This window comes from Propithecus coquereli, unplaced genomic scaffold, assembly GCF_000956105.1.
Source record: "Propithecus coquereli isolate 6110/MARCELLA unplaced genomic scaffold, Pcoq_1.0 Scaffold73, whole genome shotgun sequence".
Classification (NCBI taxonomy): Eukaryota; Metazoa; Chordata; class Mammalia; order Primates; family Indriidae; genus Propithecus; species Propithecus coquereli.
In genome coordinates this window covers 1,735,145-1,752,311 of record NW_012153396.1, presented here as the reverse complement: position 1 = coordinate 1,752,311, position 17,167 = coordinate 1,735,145, and the positions used below count along the sequence as shown (strand labels likewise).

Sequence of the window (17,167 nt, the reverse complement as noted above, 5' to 3'; positions counted from 1 at the left end):
TACCTCTAAGAAATTATCTTAAAAATCTGTTACCATTGATGCTAAATTAAAACTAGGATCTTTTATTTATTTTTTATTTTTGACTAGGAGTCTTCTCTGTCTTATAGATGCCCCAATTACTGACCAAAAGATGATATGAAATGACCTTACTCAATTTTACTGTCGCCCCTCCAATTGACGTAGTAGTTTTGTTTACAGTGGAATTGCATCTCTTTGGGGGATAGGTCATCAAGTCAATTCTTAGGGTGAAAATCTCTGTTTAATCAGAATTACTTGTGAAAAATTCCTAAAATAACAAGTATCTAGGCCTTTGAAAGAAGCTCAAAAACCAAGAATTTGTTTCCTCATATATTTCGGTTTTGTTTCTTTTCTTAGATCATGGGGGCCAAAGTCCAGTTGAAGAGGGTGATTTAGGTGGGAGTAAAAGGCTATAAAAGTTATAGGGATCTTTTCAATGACTTGTTTCATTTGTTTTTAATGTTTATTCTAATAAGTTGAGTATATATTATAATTCTGTAGTATTTGTTTAATATTACTATATTTTCTATGACAAAAATGTGAACTACTGTAATATTAGTTATGTAGTTATGATTATCCATATAAATTTGAGTGTCAGAGCTGATCTATATGAAATGTGAGGTGAATTTTTTTTTTTTTAACTCAGTGTTTTCTGTTACTTCAAAATATACTTTAAACTTTATTTAGGGTCTGGGATTCGATACTTGCACGAAAACAAAATTATACATCGAGATCTAAAACCTGAAAATATAGTTCTTCAGGATGTTGGTGGAAAGGTAAATGAAACCTAGAGAAATATTTCATGCCTATTAAATATAGTCTCCCTGATACAGTTAGTCATGGAGCTTTGGTATCTTTGCTGTGTACCCATAACACTTCATGCTTGTTCTGTTTTAGTCCTCACCACACTGAACTGTAGTTTTATGTTTAGTTTTTTGTCTCCTCCGCTAAACAGTGCCTCCCTTATAGAGGAACTATACCTATCTTGTTCATGTCTGTTTTTTCAACACAGTATCTATCAGAGATACAGGCAGAGAGTAAATAATTTGTTAACCTTTACCATTTTATAAAGCACATCCAAAACATATACACATGCATCCTGGGTCCACTTTAAGAAAAAAAAAAAAGTATGTATTTTTTAAAGCTCATTCTCCTTCTCCCAAATCCTAAGTTCTATATTTAGTTAAAATTTAAAACCTTGATTTCTCTAATTCCTAAATGAGTCATCTTGAGAAGAACCAGAAATTGTGAATTGACTCTTAAAATGTTCATTTTCATCAGTAATTTGAGCAATTTTCTTGTTTCTAGCTTCCAAGTTCCATTCCAATAAAGACTTAAAGCCAAGAGTCTGAAACTTGCATTGATTATGTTCTTTTTAGTTAGTAAAGATGGTGGTTGGTCAGTTGGATGGAACCTTGGTGATGCTTCTTCTCTTAGGAGCCTTTTGTGTATGTTAGTACCAATTAGTTCTGCTTTTTTTTTTTTTTTTCGGTATCCAAAGACTTTGGAACATTCTTGAAGTTAGATAGGTGTTTACTTAGATTTAATCCACTCTAAGGTGGTATGATGCTTCAAGTTTAGAAGTCAGTCTTACCTCTGCTTTCCAGTTTCATGAATCAAGCTTATTCTGAATATACCAAAATAAAAATTAGTAGCCAATCTGTATTTAAATTTTACCAGGTATCAAGCACTGTGTTAAGTTCTTTACTTTCACTGCTTCATTGAATCTTAATAAAACTTCTGTGAAGTAGGGACTGTTAGTAATTCCATTAAGTCACTTAAGAGCACATGCCTAGTTAAGTGGTGGAGGTTAGACTTGAAACATGTTTGTGTTATTTCAGAGCCTAAGCTTTTCACCGCCAACCCCTCTACAGCTTTATAAGGACATTGTTGCCTTTCCTTTTCAAATTTCTTGACCATTTAATACTTACTCTTATTATTATTATTTTGCAGATCACGCATAAAATAATTGATCTGGGATATGCCAAAGATGTTGATCAAGGAAGCCTGTGTACATCTTTTGTGGGGACACTGCAGTATCTGGTGAGACCTTTATTGTTTCCTTGAATTTAAGTGTACAAGATTCTCATTCTTATTTCTGAAGGTCATGAATATATTAGTTCCGAAATTAAGTACCTTTCCCATATAGTGTTGGCATTTAAAGCATTTTCTCTTTTTAAGGCCCCAGAGCTCTTTGAGAATAAGCCTTACACAGCCACTGTTGATTATTGGAGCTTTGGGACCATGGTGTTTGAATGTATTGCTGGATACAGGCCTTTTTTGCATCATCTGCAGCCATTTACCTGGTAAGAAATGAATGGGAACTTAATAAGGAATGGAAATTTTTTCAGTTGTCTGCCTTTTTCTTTCTTTAATGGTCTAACTGCTTTTTAAACCACAATTGAGTAAAACCAAATGGCAAGAAATCTTAGAGTGTTTGTGAGAATCAGGTTGTCAACTATGGTAGTTTTTATTTTTATAGCCATGAGAAGATTAAGAAGAAGGATCCAAAGTGTATATTTGCATGTGAAGAGATGACAGGAGAAGTTCGGTTTAGTAGCCATTTACCTCAGCCAAATAGCCTTTGTAGGTAAGTGTATTTTAGCTGAGGAAGTTTGCCTCAGTTTCTCCAGGGTTGTAAAAGAACAGTAGAGTAGTTGTCTGTTTTGGGTAGCATTATCCAGTAGAACTTTCTGTGATGATGGAAACATTCTATATCCCTGTTGGCCACATGAGTCTATTGAGCACTTGAAAAGTGGCTAGTGGGACTGAGGAATTTTAAATAAATAGTAAATGTGAATAGCTGCTTTTGGCTGTCCAATATAGTGACTACCATATTGGACAGCATAGGTCTAATGGAAACGAGAACTATGGCCATTTGACTAATTGGCTTAGGTGCTAAGAAGACTCCTGGGATAATGAAGTAAATGAGTTCCTTGGAGAATGGAATTGGACTCAATCTGTTGGAGTTACTAACATATATGTGGGTTTTATGTTGTTTTTATGGAGAAAAGTTTGTCCCCTGTCATTTCATGAATTATTTGAAGGATATAAAAGGGTACAGACAAGTGATGGAAAAGGAAATGGACAACCTATAAAAAACATTTTTAACAATACTAAAGGAAAATTAGGACATAATGATTTTCACCCTATTCTTGTACATTTTTTAGTTTAATAGTAGAACCCATGGAAAACTGGCTACAATTGATGCTGAATTGGGACCCTCAGCAGAGAGGAGGACCTGTTGATCCTGCTTTGAAGCAGCCAAAATGTTTTGTATTAATGGATCACATTCTGAATTTGAAGGTTAGTTTTAATGGGATCTACTTCATAAGCCCTGCATTGAAGTTAACAAGTTTATTTGGAAAATGAGCATAAATGTATTTTAATAATCTTTTCCTGATGTTTATTTGAAAAAAGAAAATGATATTCTTAGAGCTGATGCTTTTTTATTTCTTTAGCAAGCTTTCTCAGTTTGCTTTTATGTGGTCTTTATTACTCCTTTGAAGCATCTTTTTTATTTTTCCCTTCCCATGTTGTTGCCAATATCATCTCATTCATTTATGTCTAGTCATACTGGATTTGGTTTGGTGAGGAAAGTTCCTACTTGGCTTTCATGCCTTTATACTTACTCCCCATGCTATAGTCCATGCTACATGAACTGCCTTTCTCATCTTCTGAAAATGCTTTTTGATTCTGTCCGAGAAACTAACATAGTTCTTTTTTGCCTACCAAAGCAAGTGTAAACTGATATGCTTGGCTTTTTTGGGCTTTCGCCAACCAAGTATTGCTTTGTACCTGCTTCTCTTAACCTTTACCTCACTCATTGTGCTTGTCACTGTTCATTATGCCTCAAACTCATTATCCATTTTTGTGCTTTGGCAGATGCTGTCTTTCTGCCTGGTATGTTCTCCATCTCTGTGCATCTCCTCACCTAGGCTGGCATATCTTTAAGAACTTTTTTTAAAATGGTATCTGCCATATAGGTTTGTCACTTAATCATATTTATTAATACTTTGTTTTCTAATTATTTATCATCTTCTAGTCATGCCTCTCCACATAGATTGTCATCTTCGTCAGGGATTGTTTTACTACTTTTATTAACAATCACCCATCCCACCCCATCCCTACCCCAGCATTCTGTATAGAGCACGGCATGTATCAGGTTCTCAGTAAATTATTCATTGATATGAATGAGAGGTTAGATAGGTCTATGGTGCTGTACACCCAGAAACAACTCTCATCTGCATTCCTTTATAATGATTATAATACCTACCACATTCTGCCTTGTATTTTAGTTCTCTTCGTGTATCTTAATATCTTCTATTTGACTATAATCGTATGGAGGGCAAGGATCATAAGTTACTCAGTTTGCTTACCCACTACTACCACCACAACACACTAGTGTGTACCATAGTAGGTACTCTATTTGAGTAAACAAAAAGATAAATTTAGGTTGTATTTCCTTTCCTTCTTTCTGCTTCTTTTTAGAGACAGGGTCTTGCTCTGTCGTTCAGGCTGGAGTACAGGGGAGCGATCATAGCTCACTGCAGCCTTGAACTCCTGGGCTCAAGCAGTCCTCCCGTCTCAGCCTCCCAAGTAGCTAGGACTACAGGCTTGTGCCACCACGCCTGACTAATATTTCTTATTTTTTTTAGAGATGGAGTCTCGCCATATTGCCCAGGCTGGTCTCAAACTTCTGGCCTCAAGCAATCCTCCCACCTCAGCCTCCCAAAGTGCTGGGATTATAAGCGTGAACCAGTGTACCCGGTCCTCCTCCTTTCTTTTGCTCCCTTCTGGTTTGGAGCTTTGGTAGTGGGATGCCATGATCACTTCTACCTTGACAGATACCTGGTGTAAAAGTAAATGTCCAGTGTAGCATTTACATCCTAAGTTTCTGCTGTTGCTATTAGTGGCAGCTGTCATAGTGTGAAATCTGGCTAGACTGGGAAGGCATGGAAAATCTCAGGTAGTATATTTGTAAATATATGTTAATTTTGAAGATTATCCTCCCACTCCCTTTTAAATATAAAAGATTATTATATGTTAAAGGATAGTCTGTTAATAGTATGCTAAGAGAAATACTGGTAATCTTTTTTAAACACTTGGAATTTACATTAAAAAGATCAGTTTCAGGTTATAAAAGCAGTTTGGTATTTCTGTAACACCACTTACTTGAGCATCTATGTCAGGATTTGTAAGTAGAAATAATAGTGGCTCTTCAAACTAAAAGGCTTCTGCACAGCAAAGGAAGTAAACAAAATGAAAATGCAACCTATGGAATGGGAAAAAATATTTCTAAACCATATGTTCAATAAGAAGTTAATATCCAAAATTTATAAGGAACTCATATAACTCAATACCAAAATCATAAATAATTCAATTAAAAATGGTCCTAAATAGACATTTCTCAAAAGAAGAAATTTGGATGGTCAACAGACATAAAAAGGTGCTCAGCAACTCTAATCATCAGCGAAAAGAAAATCAAAACCACAGTGAGATGTCACCTTATACCTGTTAGGACAGCTGTCATAAAAAGATAAAAGATAAAATGTTGGTGAGGATGTAGAGAAAAGGGATCCCTTGTATATGTTAGTAGGAATGTAAATTAGTACAGCCATTATGGGAAACAGTATGGAGGTTTCTCAAAAAATTAAAAATAGAGCTATGATATGATCCAGCAATCCCACTTATGGGTATATATCCAAAGGAATTGAAAATGGGATTGCCAAGAGGTTCTGTAGTCCTATGTTCATTGCAGTGTTATTCATAATAGCCAAGATACAGAAACAACCTAAATGTCCTTTGACAGATCAATGGTTGGGGGAAACGTGGTATATATACAATGAGATATTATTCCGCCTTAAAAAGAAAAGAAAGAAATCTTGCCAGCATAATGTCCTGCCAGGATAAACCTAGAGGACATTATGCTAAGTGAAATAAGCAAGAGAAATACTGCATGATCTTATTTATATGTGGAATCTAAAATAGTCGAACTTACAGAAGCAGACGATAGGATGGTGGTTGCCAGGGGCTAGGGACGAAGGGGAGAATATAGTGATGTTGGTCAAGGGGGTACAAAAAACGGTAACTACGAAGAGGTGATAGATATGTTAATTAGCTGAAATGTGATTATTTCACAATGTATATCAAAACATCAAGTTGTATACCTTAAATATACACAATTTTTATACATAAAAAATATTAAATTGTCACAAAGTAGAATGTTTAAAAGACCAAAAAGAGATACTTCAGGGGAGAGGGCATGAGGGGGGCTATAGATGAAACAAGACTGGCTGTATGTAAATAATGGTTGAAACTAGGCAAGGCATTCACAGGATTAGGAAGGGAGTTTATACTGTCATTTATAGCTTTGTGTGCTTGAAAATGGTCGTTAAAATTTATATTTTAAGGGGGGGGAAAGAAATAATAATGGCCTGGATTAATGCTTTACCTTTGTAGTAAGAATTTCCAGCAGAGATAATTTTAATCATTTGCATATACTAGCTAATGTAAGGCATGGAGAAATGTAGGCATTAATTTTGTATGACATATCTAAGGACAGTGGAAGGAAGAGAATTTAAAATCATGTTATGTTCAAAAGACCGACCTCCAACTTTGTGGCTGTGGCTGTCTTTCGTTACCTGGGTAGAGCTCCACCTGACTCAGCCTCACACTCACGTGGCCTATATAAGGCTACTTTTACTGAGACTTTAGGTAAGAGTAATAAGACTGTTCTTATCTAACTTTGGGCCCTTACGCAGGTCACTGCTCTGGGATTTGGTGGCCTTAATGGGAACAACAATGCTTTCTTGTTTAAAGAGAGACATAACTCTCTATCAGATGATTATTTCTTGAGGCAACATGAAGTAGACAGGAGTTCAGATTCAAGCTCTACCAGTTATCAGCTGTGTGATCCCTAACACGTTATTTAACTCAGAACTCTGGGCAGGGCATGGTGGCTCACACCTGTAATCCTAGCACTCTGGGAGGCCAAGGCGGGAGGATCACCTGAGATCAGAAGTTTGAGACCAGCCTGAGCAAGAGTGAGACCCTGTCTCTACTAAAAATAGAAAAATATTAGCCAGTTGTGGTGTTGTGCACCTGTAGTCTCAGCTACTTGAGAGGGTGAGGCAGGAGGATCACTTGAGCCCAGGAGTTGGAGGTTGCTTTGAGCTAGGCTGATGCCACGGCACTCTAGCCCAGGTGACAGAGCAAGACTATCTCAAACAAAAAAAGAACTCTGGTTTCTCCCTCTGTTAAAATGGACATTAGAAGATCTAATTAATGAGGATGCTATGTGAAAGCACTTAACTCTGTGGTTGACATCTATTAGGCACTTCAGAAATGGGAATGTTTCCTTTTAGGTGTATGTTAATGTTTTTCAAAATAAATAAGTGTAATTTTTTTAAATTGTGATTTTTATTTCTTGATTTTGTGCATCTCTAGAACTTTGAAATTTTGTTGGAACAAACATCTCTTGTAGTAGAAAAGTAAAACTGTTCTTCCATTTTCAGAATGTGATTTTGTAATTATAGCAGGAGATCTCACTTTGGAGAATGAGTGAATCTTATTTAGTGTAGAAATAATGCCTTTTGCTCATAATCCCCTTTTAGTGTCTCATACTGAATCTTTCATATAGCAAATAATTAATAAATTTATCTTTTTTCTTATTTATACAGATAGTACATATCCTAAATATGACTTCTGCAAAGATAATTTCTTTTTTGTTACCACCTGATGAAAGTCTTCATTCACTGCAGTCTCGTATTGAGCGTGAAACTGGGATAAGTACTGTTTCTCAAGAGCTGCTTTCAGAAACAGGAATTTCTCTGGATCCTCGGAAACCAGCTTCTCAGTGTGTTCTAGATGGAGTTGTAAGAGAATTCTAATATACCTGGAGTATAAGAAATCTGTTTCTGTGGAGGAATTGCGTGCCCTGCATTTTTTGATGCATACTTCGAATTCTTTAGGGGGTGGTGCACATTTTATAATAATTTTTTAGTTTTGTCCTACTCCTGATTGTTACCATTGCTTTGCTAGGCAAACAAGGTAGAAATGAAACATTTATTGTTTTGAACTTTGTAAGACTTTTTCTTTGGTGCCAGTTCTTTGCTCCCACTCTCTATTCCTTGTATTTGAAGCCTTTGTACTTTGAAATTAGATCCCCAGTCTCATAGGTCCCATAAATAGGTGGTAAAATATGATGTGGTCATGACTTTTTTTTCCCCATTTTTTCTTTTTATGGCTTTATTAAGGCTTATTTTTAAAATATCATGTAATTCACCCATTTCAAGTGTATGATTCAGTAATTTTTTTTAGTAAATTTACCAAATTGTGCAGCTATCACCCTAAATCAGTTTAAAAACATTTCCATCTCAGTAAGATCCCTTATGTTCATTAACTGTTAATCTCCATTCTGCCCACCAAAGGCAACCACAAATCTATTTTCTATCTCCATAGATCTGCCTTTTCTAAACATTTCATATAAATGGAATTATGCAAGATGTAGTCTCTTATGTCTGACGACTTTGACTTAGACATTATATTTTTGAGGTTCATCCATGTTGTAGCATGTATAAGTACTTAATTCCTTTTGATTACTAAATAGTATTTTCAGTGTGTGTGTGTGTGTTTGTGTGTGTGTGTGTGTGTGTATGTGTATGCCTTTTTGGTTTTGGTGATTGTTTTTCACTTTCACCCATACTAAAGTTTGGGTTTTTTTCCTTAACGAAAGTATAGATTCTGTATCTATAAGATGTGTGCTAATATACATTGACTTTGTTCATTTGCATTTCGAAGTAGGAAATCTGGTGCATAAGTAGAGCGCCTAGGATTTTCAAGTATCTTTGAGCAGAATTTTAATTGTTTGTTTCTTTTTTAGAGAGGCTGTGATAGCTATATGGTTTATTTGTTTGATAAAAGTAAGACTGTATATGAAGGGCCATTTGCTTCCAGAAGTTTATCTGATTGTGTAAATTATATTGGTAAGTACAGTCCATTTAGGGGCTAAGCTTTATCACATTAACTGCCATGTGAGTTGTATTTAACTCATGCAAGTTTTGAGCCCAGGGCCTTGTAAAGCATATGTAACTCACATCTCTTTACCTAGGGAGCTGCGTCAACTATTTTTCAAGTTACATATAACTCACACACAGAAAACAATAAAAAATAACAAATTTTTCATTAAATTAGAAAGGATTGTTTTGTTTTTGAAGTTTTTATTCTATTTTTGTAATAAAACACTGTGGCCACAAGGAAAAATTTTTTTTTTGTTGTGTGGCAGTTAATGCGTTAAACCTGAAATAATGTAATTTTTACTTTCAATATGATTAGTAGAAATGGTCTTTTGGTGTTTCTGTTCTGTATCTCTCATACTTGGAGTTTCTATATATGGTAAAAATGGATTTATGTTGTTTGGAAGGTGAAAAGGTAGATTTTAAATCATCACCAGGTCCCTCATTTAAGACGGGATTTACTTTCCTGAGGATAGGCCTCTCACAGGAGAATGAAACTTCACTGTTAATTAAACCTCCTTAATTGTCCCTTTATTATTTAAACATGTTCAAATATTTATTTCATTTTATCCTATAAATACTGCTTTATGTTCAAATGTTTTAATTTATCCTGTGAAAATTATTTTCTTTTGAAGAAGTGTTTAATCAATTTATTTCTACACAAACTAAAACAAAGCACAAAATTGTAAAATCAAGAATAAAGGGCCGGGCGCGGTGGCTCATGCCTGTAATCCTAGCTCTCTGGGAGGCCGAGGCGGGCGGATTGTTTGAGCTCAGGAGTTCGAAACCAGCCTGAGCAAGAGCGAGACCCCGTCTCTACTAAAAATAGAAAGAAATTAATCGGACAACTAAAAATACATAGAAAAAATCAGCCGGGCATGGTGGCGCATGCCTGTAGTCCCAGCTACTCGGGAGGCTGAGGCAGAAGGATTGCTTGAGCCCAGGCGTTTGAGGTTGCTATGAGCTAGGCTGACGCCACGGCACTCTAGCCCGGGCAATACAGTGAGACTCTGTCTCAAAAAAAAAAAAAAGAATAAAATTGAGCATAAGGGCTAAAATATATGTAATCTGTCCTCTCTTACTTTTTTATTAGTTTTCTCTTGAATTTTTCTTTTAAATTGAGGCATAGTTTACATATAGTGAAATGCACAGATCATATAGTTTGATGATTTTTGACAAATGTATATACTTGTGCAGTCCATACCATAATCACAATATAGAACATTTCCTTCATCTCGGAAAGTTCCCTCATGTCTCTTTCCAGTCAATCTTCCTTTCCTCAGACCTTTATTAAATTTTTTTTTTTTACTAATTTTTTTACTTTTTTTAAAATAGTAAAATTGAGCAGATAGTACAGAGTTCTCATGTAACCCCTCGTCCTTCACATATGTAGTTACCTCTATTGTTAACATCTTACATTAGTATAGTACATTTGTTATGATTAATGAACCAATATATTATTATTAACTAAAGTCCATACTTTATTCAGATTTTCTCTGATTTTACCTAATGTCCTTTTTCTGTTATAAGATCCCATCCAGGATACCAGATTACATTTAGGTTTCATGTCTCCTTAGGCTCTGCTGTGAAGGTTTATCAGACTTTCCTTGTTTTTGATGACTCTAACAGTTTTTAGGAGTACTGGTCAAGTATTTTGTAGGATGCCCCTCTGTTGAAATTTGTCTTTTTTTTTTCATAATTGAGATTATGGGTTTTTGAGAGAAAGATCACAGCAGTAAAGTGATATTTTCATCACATATAAAGGATAATTATGAATTACGACGGTTGGGTTAAACCTTGATCACCTGGCTAAAGTAGTGTTTGTCAGGTTTCTCCACTATTAAGTTTAATCTTTGCTACCCTTTCCATACTGTACTCTTTGGGAAGAAGTCATCATGCATAACCCGCACTTAAGGAGTGGGGAGTTATGCTCCCCTCCTTTAGCATACAGTATCTACATAATTTATTTTTAACTCTTCTGCATGGAGATTTATCTCTTCTCATTTATTAATTTGTTCATTTATTTATATCATTATGAACTCATGATATTTATTTTATACTTTGCATTATAATCCAATACTAGTTTATTTTGTTGTGCAAATTGTTCCAGCTTTGGCCATTAGGAGCTCTTTAGTTGGCTCTTATACCCCTTTTACATGCCCCCATCAATGAGTTGTTTTATTTCATTTGTTTGTTTGTTTGTTTGTTTCTTTTTTAGCACTTCCTTACATTCTGGCACTACAAGATATGCTCTAGCTTCATCTTGTGTATTTCCTGAGCCAGTCCTAGAATCAGCCATTTGTCCAAGGAACCCTGGTTCCTTCTATTCAAAAATAGTATTAGAAATCAAGATCTGAGCACTAGGTGTGCTTGTTGCTATTGGGGTTTCATGTCTTTTAGGCCCTTTCAGGCTTTACTTTTTAAAGTATATGATTTTGGGGAATGGGGGGGGAGCAGTCAGGTTTCCCTCCCTCAGACTCAAAAAAAAAATGTTTGATATGGTTTGTTTTTTTTTTTTTTTTGGTTTTGTTTTTGGTCATTGTAGGGAAACCAGGAGAAAGTGTGGCTATATAAAAATAGAAGAAAAGTTGGCACACACTTGTAGTCTTAGCTACTTGGGAGGCTGAGGCGGGAGGATCACTTGAGCCCAGGAGTTCAAGTCCAGCCTGGGCAACATAGCGAGATGCCAACTCTTAAAAAACAGAATAAAAGAAAGGTTAATTGAGGCTACTAGTAGGAAGGCAAAGATTTTTCTAGATATATAGCTTTATTTTTTAAAAAGTCTGCTTCAGATAATGTGTTTTCTAAGTCTGCTACTAGTGCAGCAAATTTTGCCTAACCTTTCTCTGAAGCTTTTCATGAGAAAAGAATAACAGAGAATATACTTGCCATCTTAAAGTATAAGATGAAGTTCTTTCAATGTTGGAGAATTTCCTATGTTAAAATGGCATTTCATTGAACTTAACATATACCTGCCATACTTTTAGAAAAGCAGAATTCCTTTTACCAAAGAACAGGCAAGAGAGAATCATAAATAGATAATTTTTTAAAGTCCGTCATTGAAGAAAGCATATCTTATTAAACTGCCATTTACCCTGTATGTTGTTTTGAAGCTGGGTCAGTGGTTCAGGAGATGAAATTTATTATTCAGAAGCAGGAAAGACTATGGTGGATTGTGGAGGAGATGCGACTTGATTTAGAACTTGAAAGAAATAAAGAATTTTGGATCAGCAGAGTGAAAACTTATTCCAGGTTGGAAAGAAACAAGTAAAAAAGACAGATATAGGAACAGTCTCCGCTTCTGTGAGGGTAGTGATTATGTCATTCATTTTTTTTCCCTTTGTATCTGGAGCAGAGCTTATGTATTGCCGGTGCTCGCTAAATGTATATTGAACTGAATTAAATGGTAACAAGTGGTTCTTTCAGGCATAGTTTCTGGCATCTATGGGAATGCTATTTGTGTGGACAGGAAATCACAGGGAATGATAAATATACTCTCAAATCCTCAAAAGTAACTCCCCTCCCCTTTTTCTCATCTTCTTGCATATAGTACAGGACAGCAAAATACAGCTTCCAATTATACAGCTGCGTAAAGTATGGGCCGAAGCAGTGCACTATGTGTCTGGGCTGAAAGAAGACTACAGCAGGCTCTTTCAGGGACAAAGAGCAGCGATGTAAGCAGATTCCATTGTTTATAAGCACAATGTAATGATATACTCAAGAATTACTCTTGCCAGTTTTCACTAATCAATGTTTCAGGCAATGCTAACATCTTGGGCTAATTTGAAATGTAATATTCTGATTAGATTTGTAGAATTCTTACTAATGATCTGAAACCATCCAATTGTAATGGCTTGAGAGTAGTAGTTCTTGAATACTAGTATAAGAAGCTTTGGGCTTATGGCAGTTTATATTTTTAAATTATGGTCTAGTGTTTCTGAATGCTGATAATATCTTTATTTTTTGCTATGGTTTAGGTTAAGTCTTCTACGATATAATGCTAACTTGACAAAAATGAAGAACACTTTGATCTCAGCATCACAGCAACTGAAAGCTAAATTGCACTTTTTTCAGAAAAGCATTCAGTTTGACTTGGAGAGATATAGTGAGCAGATGACTTATGGGATATGTAAGTGTCTGGGAAATGTATTTTTAAAAAGGGTCTAGTCTCTTGAAGCCATCTGCTATTTTGGCTTCTCAACTCATAGTGAGTTGTTTCACTTACCTTCACATTAGAACAAGAGACAAGACAACTTAAATTATCATAAACCATGTTTGTTTTCAATGTTTGCTGTGTTTTTTAATCCCTTAGTTGAGCAACTTAGTTTCACAATTAGACTAAAATTATTTAGCTCCAGAAAAATACAGAAGTGATTTAAGAATCTATGAATTTCAAACCTCATTTTTTTAATAGATACAAAGTCTGTACTGGGGTGACTTCTTAGCCAGTGCTGTGGACTGAATGTTTTTGTCCCCTCAAAATTCATATGTTGAAATTTTGACCCCCAAGGTGATGATATTAAAGGTGCGGCCTTTGGGGGTGATTAAGTCATGAGGGTGGAGCCTCCATGTTTGAGATTAGTGCCCTTATAAAAGAGGCCTGAGTGAGAGCCCTCACCCCTTCTGCATGTGAGGACACAGTAAGAAGACAGCCATCTATGAACCAGAAAAGGTCCTCACCAGACATTGAATCTCCCGGCACCTTGATTTTGGACTTCTCAGTGTCCAGAACTATAAGAAATAAATTTCTCGGGCATGGTGGCTCACACCAGCAATCCTAGCACTTTGGGAGGCTGAGGCGGGAGGATCACTTGAGGCCAGGAGTTCAAGAAATAAATTTCTGTTGTGTATATACCACCCAGTCTATGGTATTTTGTTATAGAAGCCCAAATGAGTCTTCAACTACTTATGTTTCTATAAATAATAATGCATATAATTCCAAGGTTATGATTTTTGCCAAACCACCTACTGTGAAGTCCTACTATTTTTTTTTATTGTACACAGTCTCCAAATTTTCAATATTTGACTCCAAGCTTATCTCCTTCAGAGGTACTAAGGAAATGTGAAAAAGTAGAGTTAAAATTTGAATAAGCTTGTAATCCTAGCACTCTGGTAGGGCAAGGCGAGAGGATCACTTGAGCTCAGGAGTTTGAGACCAGCCTGAGCAAGAGTGAGACCCCGTCTCTACTAAAAATAGAAAGAAATTAGCCAGACAACTAAAAACAGAAAAAATTAGCCAGGCGTGGTGGTACATGCCTGTAGTCCCAGCTACTTGGGAGGCTGAGGCAGGAGGATCACTTGAGCCCAGGAGTTTGAGGTTGCTGTGAGCTAGGCTGACACCACTGTACTCTAGCCCAGGCAACAGCGTGAGAGTCTCAAAAAAAAATTTTTTTTTTAAATAAACTGAAGAGGTCACCACCAGCATTTCTTTTTTCTTTTATGAAATAAATCCTTTGTAGGAAACAAGTACTGTTTGTACATTTGTTCTGAGCAAGGTATGTGTATGTGAGAATCTTGATCAATAGTGTCTAGTGTCCAGATGAGAAAAAATTTGCTCTCCAGAACTGGTTCTATGATTGATGTTCTATTTATGTTTGTGTATTATAGGCATTTTAGTGAAGGACAAAACATTGTAATTATTTCATTAAAATATCTTTCACTTGTCAAAGGCATACTATACAATTGTTGAAAAAGATTGAGGTAAATGTATATGTGCTAATGTTAAAAGATCACCTGGGTCTATAATTGGCAATGATGTTTTACATTGTGGAAAAAGATAAAGAAAAGAGTATATAGATGGTCTCACTTGTGAAGGAATAGGGTATGTGTCTATATAACAAATAATCCTAGTAAGATTCCTTGAGGTGAAGGGTAGAGAGAAGGAAGAGAAGTCTTTTCTTTTTATATCCTTTTATAATGTTTGATTTTTTAAAAAAAAAAATCTTACCTATGTATCACTTAAATTTTTTTTAAAGAGAAAACCATCTGTAGTAGTTTCCTAGGGCTTCCATAACAAAATACCATAAACTAGGTGGCTTAAAACAGCAGAAATTTATTGTGTCACAGTTCTGGAGGCTAAAAGTCCAAAACCAGGGTGTGGCAGGGCCAATTCCCTCTGACACCTGTAAGGAAGAATGTGTCCTTGCTTCTTCCTAGCTTGTTGTGGTTTGCTAGCAATCCTTGGTGTTCCTTGGCTTATAGCTGCAGCACTTTAATCTCTGTCTCCATTGTCATATAGCTTGCTCCCCTTGTGTGTCTATATCTTATGTCTCTTCTCTTATAAGGACACTAATCATACTAGTCATAGTGGATTAAAGGCTCACCCTACTCTTGTATAAGTATTAATTTAGCTGATTATAATGATCCTATTTCCAAGTAAGGTCATATTTTGATGTATTGGGGGTTAGGATTTCAACATATCTTTACATATCTTTATGGAGGACACAATTCAACCTATAACACACCTTTGATGTTGATATAGCAAGGAGATATGCAAGCCAGTAATTAAAGCTATGGGTATTTCTGAGATAACCAATTTAAAATTTTTTTTTTTAGCTTCAGAAAAAATGCTAAAAGCATGGAAAGAAATGGAAGAAAAGGCCATCCACTATGCTGAGGTAAAATCATTGGTCTCATTCTGTATGCTTATTAATTCTTGATATCTTCCTCAGAAAGTATCTTTGGTTTTGGTATGTAAAGAGTATTTTTCATGTCATTCCTGAATTTCAGACAAAATTCTAGTAGATGCTTTGTGTAAGTATAGGGAGATATCATAGTGATAAAAACAGGGGCTTTGGGCAAATTACTTACCCTCACCGAGCTTCAGTTTCCACATCATATTATGGGGACAGTACCTTTTTTAGTAGGGTTATGAAAATTAAATGGGAATCAATAATAAATGGCAGTTATTTTTATTATTTTTATGATTAGATGACTACACATCCTGGTTTACCTGGGATAGTCCCAGTTTATACCTGATGTCTTGCCATAATAATAATATTCCATTTCACTCTCAAAATTATGCTGATTTGGGCAATAAATTATATGGTCTCCCTAGGTATAGTTCATTCTCTAGGTGGCAGATTTTTTCCTTACCCTGTATGTACATTTGTACATGAGTCTAGATTGTTGCTCTCCTTGATGCCAATGCTTATCTTGAGGATGTGGTTGGGGCTGCTGGTATCCTGAGGTGGGAAATTCAGCATCTTTATCTTTCGGTGTCCTTATTCAAGGCAGTCCAGAATAAGGCAACGAAAATCATAGAGCTGAGATGTGAGTAATACCAATGGTTTTGGTGGCCATTTTTTCTGTCTTATTAGTGACATCTGTACCTTTTATGCTTCTCCAGAGAAAAAAGTAAATGCTAGTAGTTTACTGTTAGGACAGAAAAGAGAAGCGTAAGAATAGGTATGTTCTTATGTGAAAAATACCAGAATCTGAAGAATAAAAAGGCTTGAACAAAATCAGTGTTTCATATTATTTAGTTTTCCTACTGCAGCAGCAAGTCATTCTTTATCCTTAAGGTCTGAGTTTTGTTTCCTGTTGTATTGTGGCAAGCCTGTCGTTTCCTTTGTGTTTTCATCATATTTTAGGTTGGTGTCATTGGATACCTGGAGGATCAGATTATGTCCTTGCACACTGAAATCATGGAGCTACAGAAGAGCCCCTATGGAAGACGTCAGGGAGATTTGATGGAATCTTTGTAAGGCCGTACTTGTGTTGTTGCTCTTCACGTCTCTAGTGTTTTGTAGCAGATTGTTCTTCCTGTTTATATCTGGCAGATTAAAGCTCTGTGTGGTTCCTTTCTATAGTTTTCCTTTCCCCAAATATATTGGCATTGTATTTAAAATGCCACAGGAAATTTTGGAAATAACTCTTTGTGTTGACCTTTTTTGGTTTTTAATAAAGGTATCTTGTTCACGTGCATGGTAAGAAGAATTTTCCAAGTATATCTAAGTTACAACTGTTTCCCTTTATACCATACTTCTGGTCCAAGCTATTGCCTCTTAAGTACCCTAAATGAAGTTAACTTCCTAAGTGTTTGGATTAGAAACTTCAGATTTTTTCTCTAATCACAGGCCATAATTTTTACCTGTTTAAGTGTTTCCTGGTGCAAGGGTGTTGTACTTGTG

At 35.8% G+C, this 17,167-nt stretch overlaps 1 protein-coding gene across 1 annotated transcript in view; it reads left to right on the top strand.

Annotated features, from left to right (window-relative positions):
* CHUK (conserved helix-loop-helix ubiquitous kinase) overlaps positions 1–17,167 on the top strand; it is a 34,528-nt gene that overhangs the window by 8,957 nt on the left and 8,404 nt on the right. Inside the window, exons 3-13 of the mRNA XM_012661631.1 lie at positions 665–794; positions 1,972–2,061; positions 2,200–2,324; positions 2,501–2,608; positions 3,189–3,324; positions 7,701–7,895; positions 8,903–9,005; positions 12,586–12,709; positions 13,013–13,164; positions 15,591–15,652; positions 16,628–16,737. Coding sequence (XP_012517085.1) covers positions 665–794; positions 1,972–2,061; positions 2,200–2,324; positions 2,501–2,608; positions 3,189–3,324; positions 7,701–7,895; positions 8,903–9,005; positions 12,586–12,709; positions 13,013–13,164; positions 15,591–15,652; positions 16,628–16,737 — 1,335 coding nt within the window. The remainder of the gene's footprint in view (positions 1–664; positions 795–1,971; positions 2,062–2,199; positions 2,325–2,500; positions 2,609–3,188; positions 3,325–7,700; positions 7,896–8,902; positions 9,006–12,585; positions 12,710–13,012; positions 13,165–15,590; positions 15,653–16,627; positions 16,738–17,167) is intronic.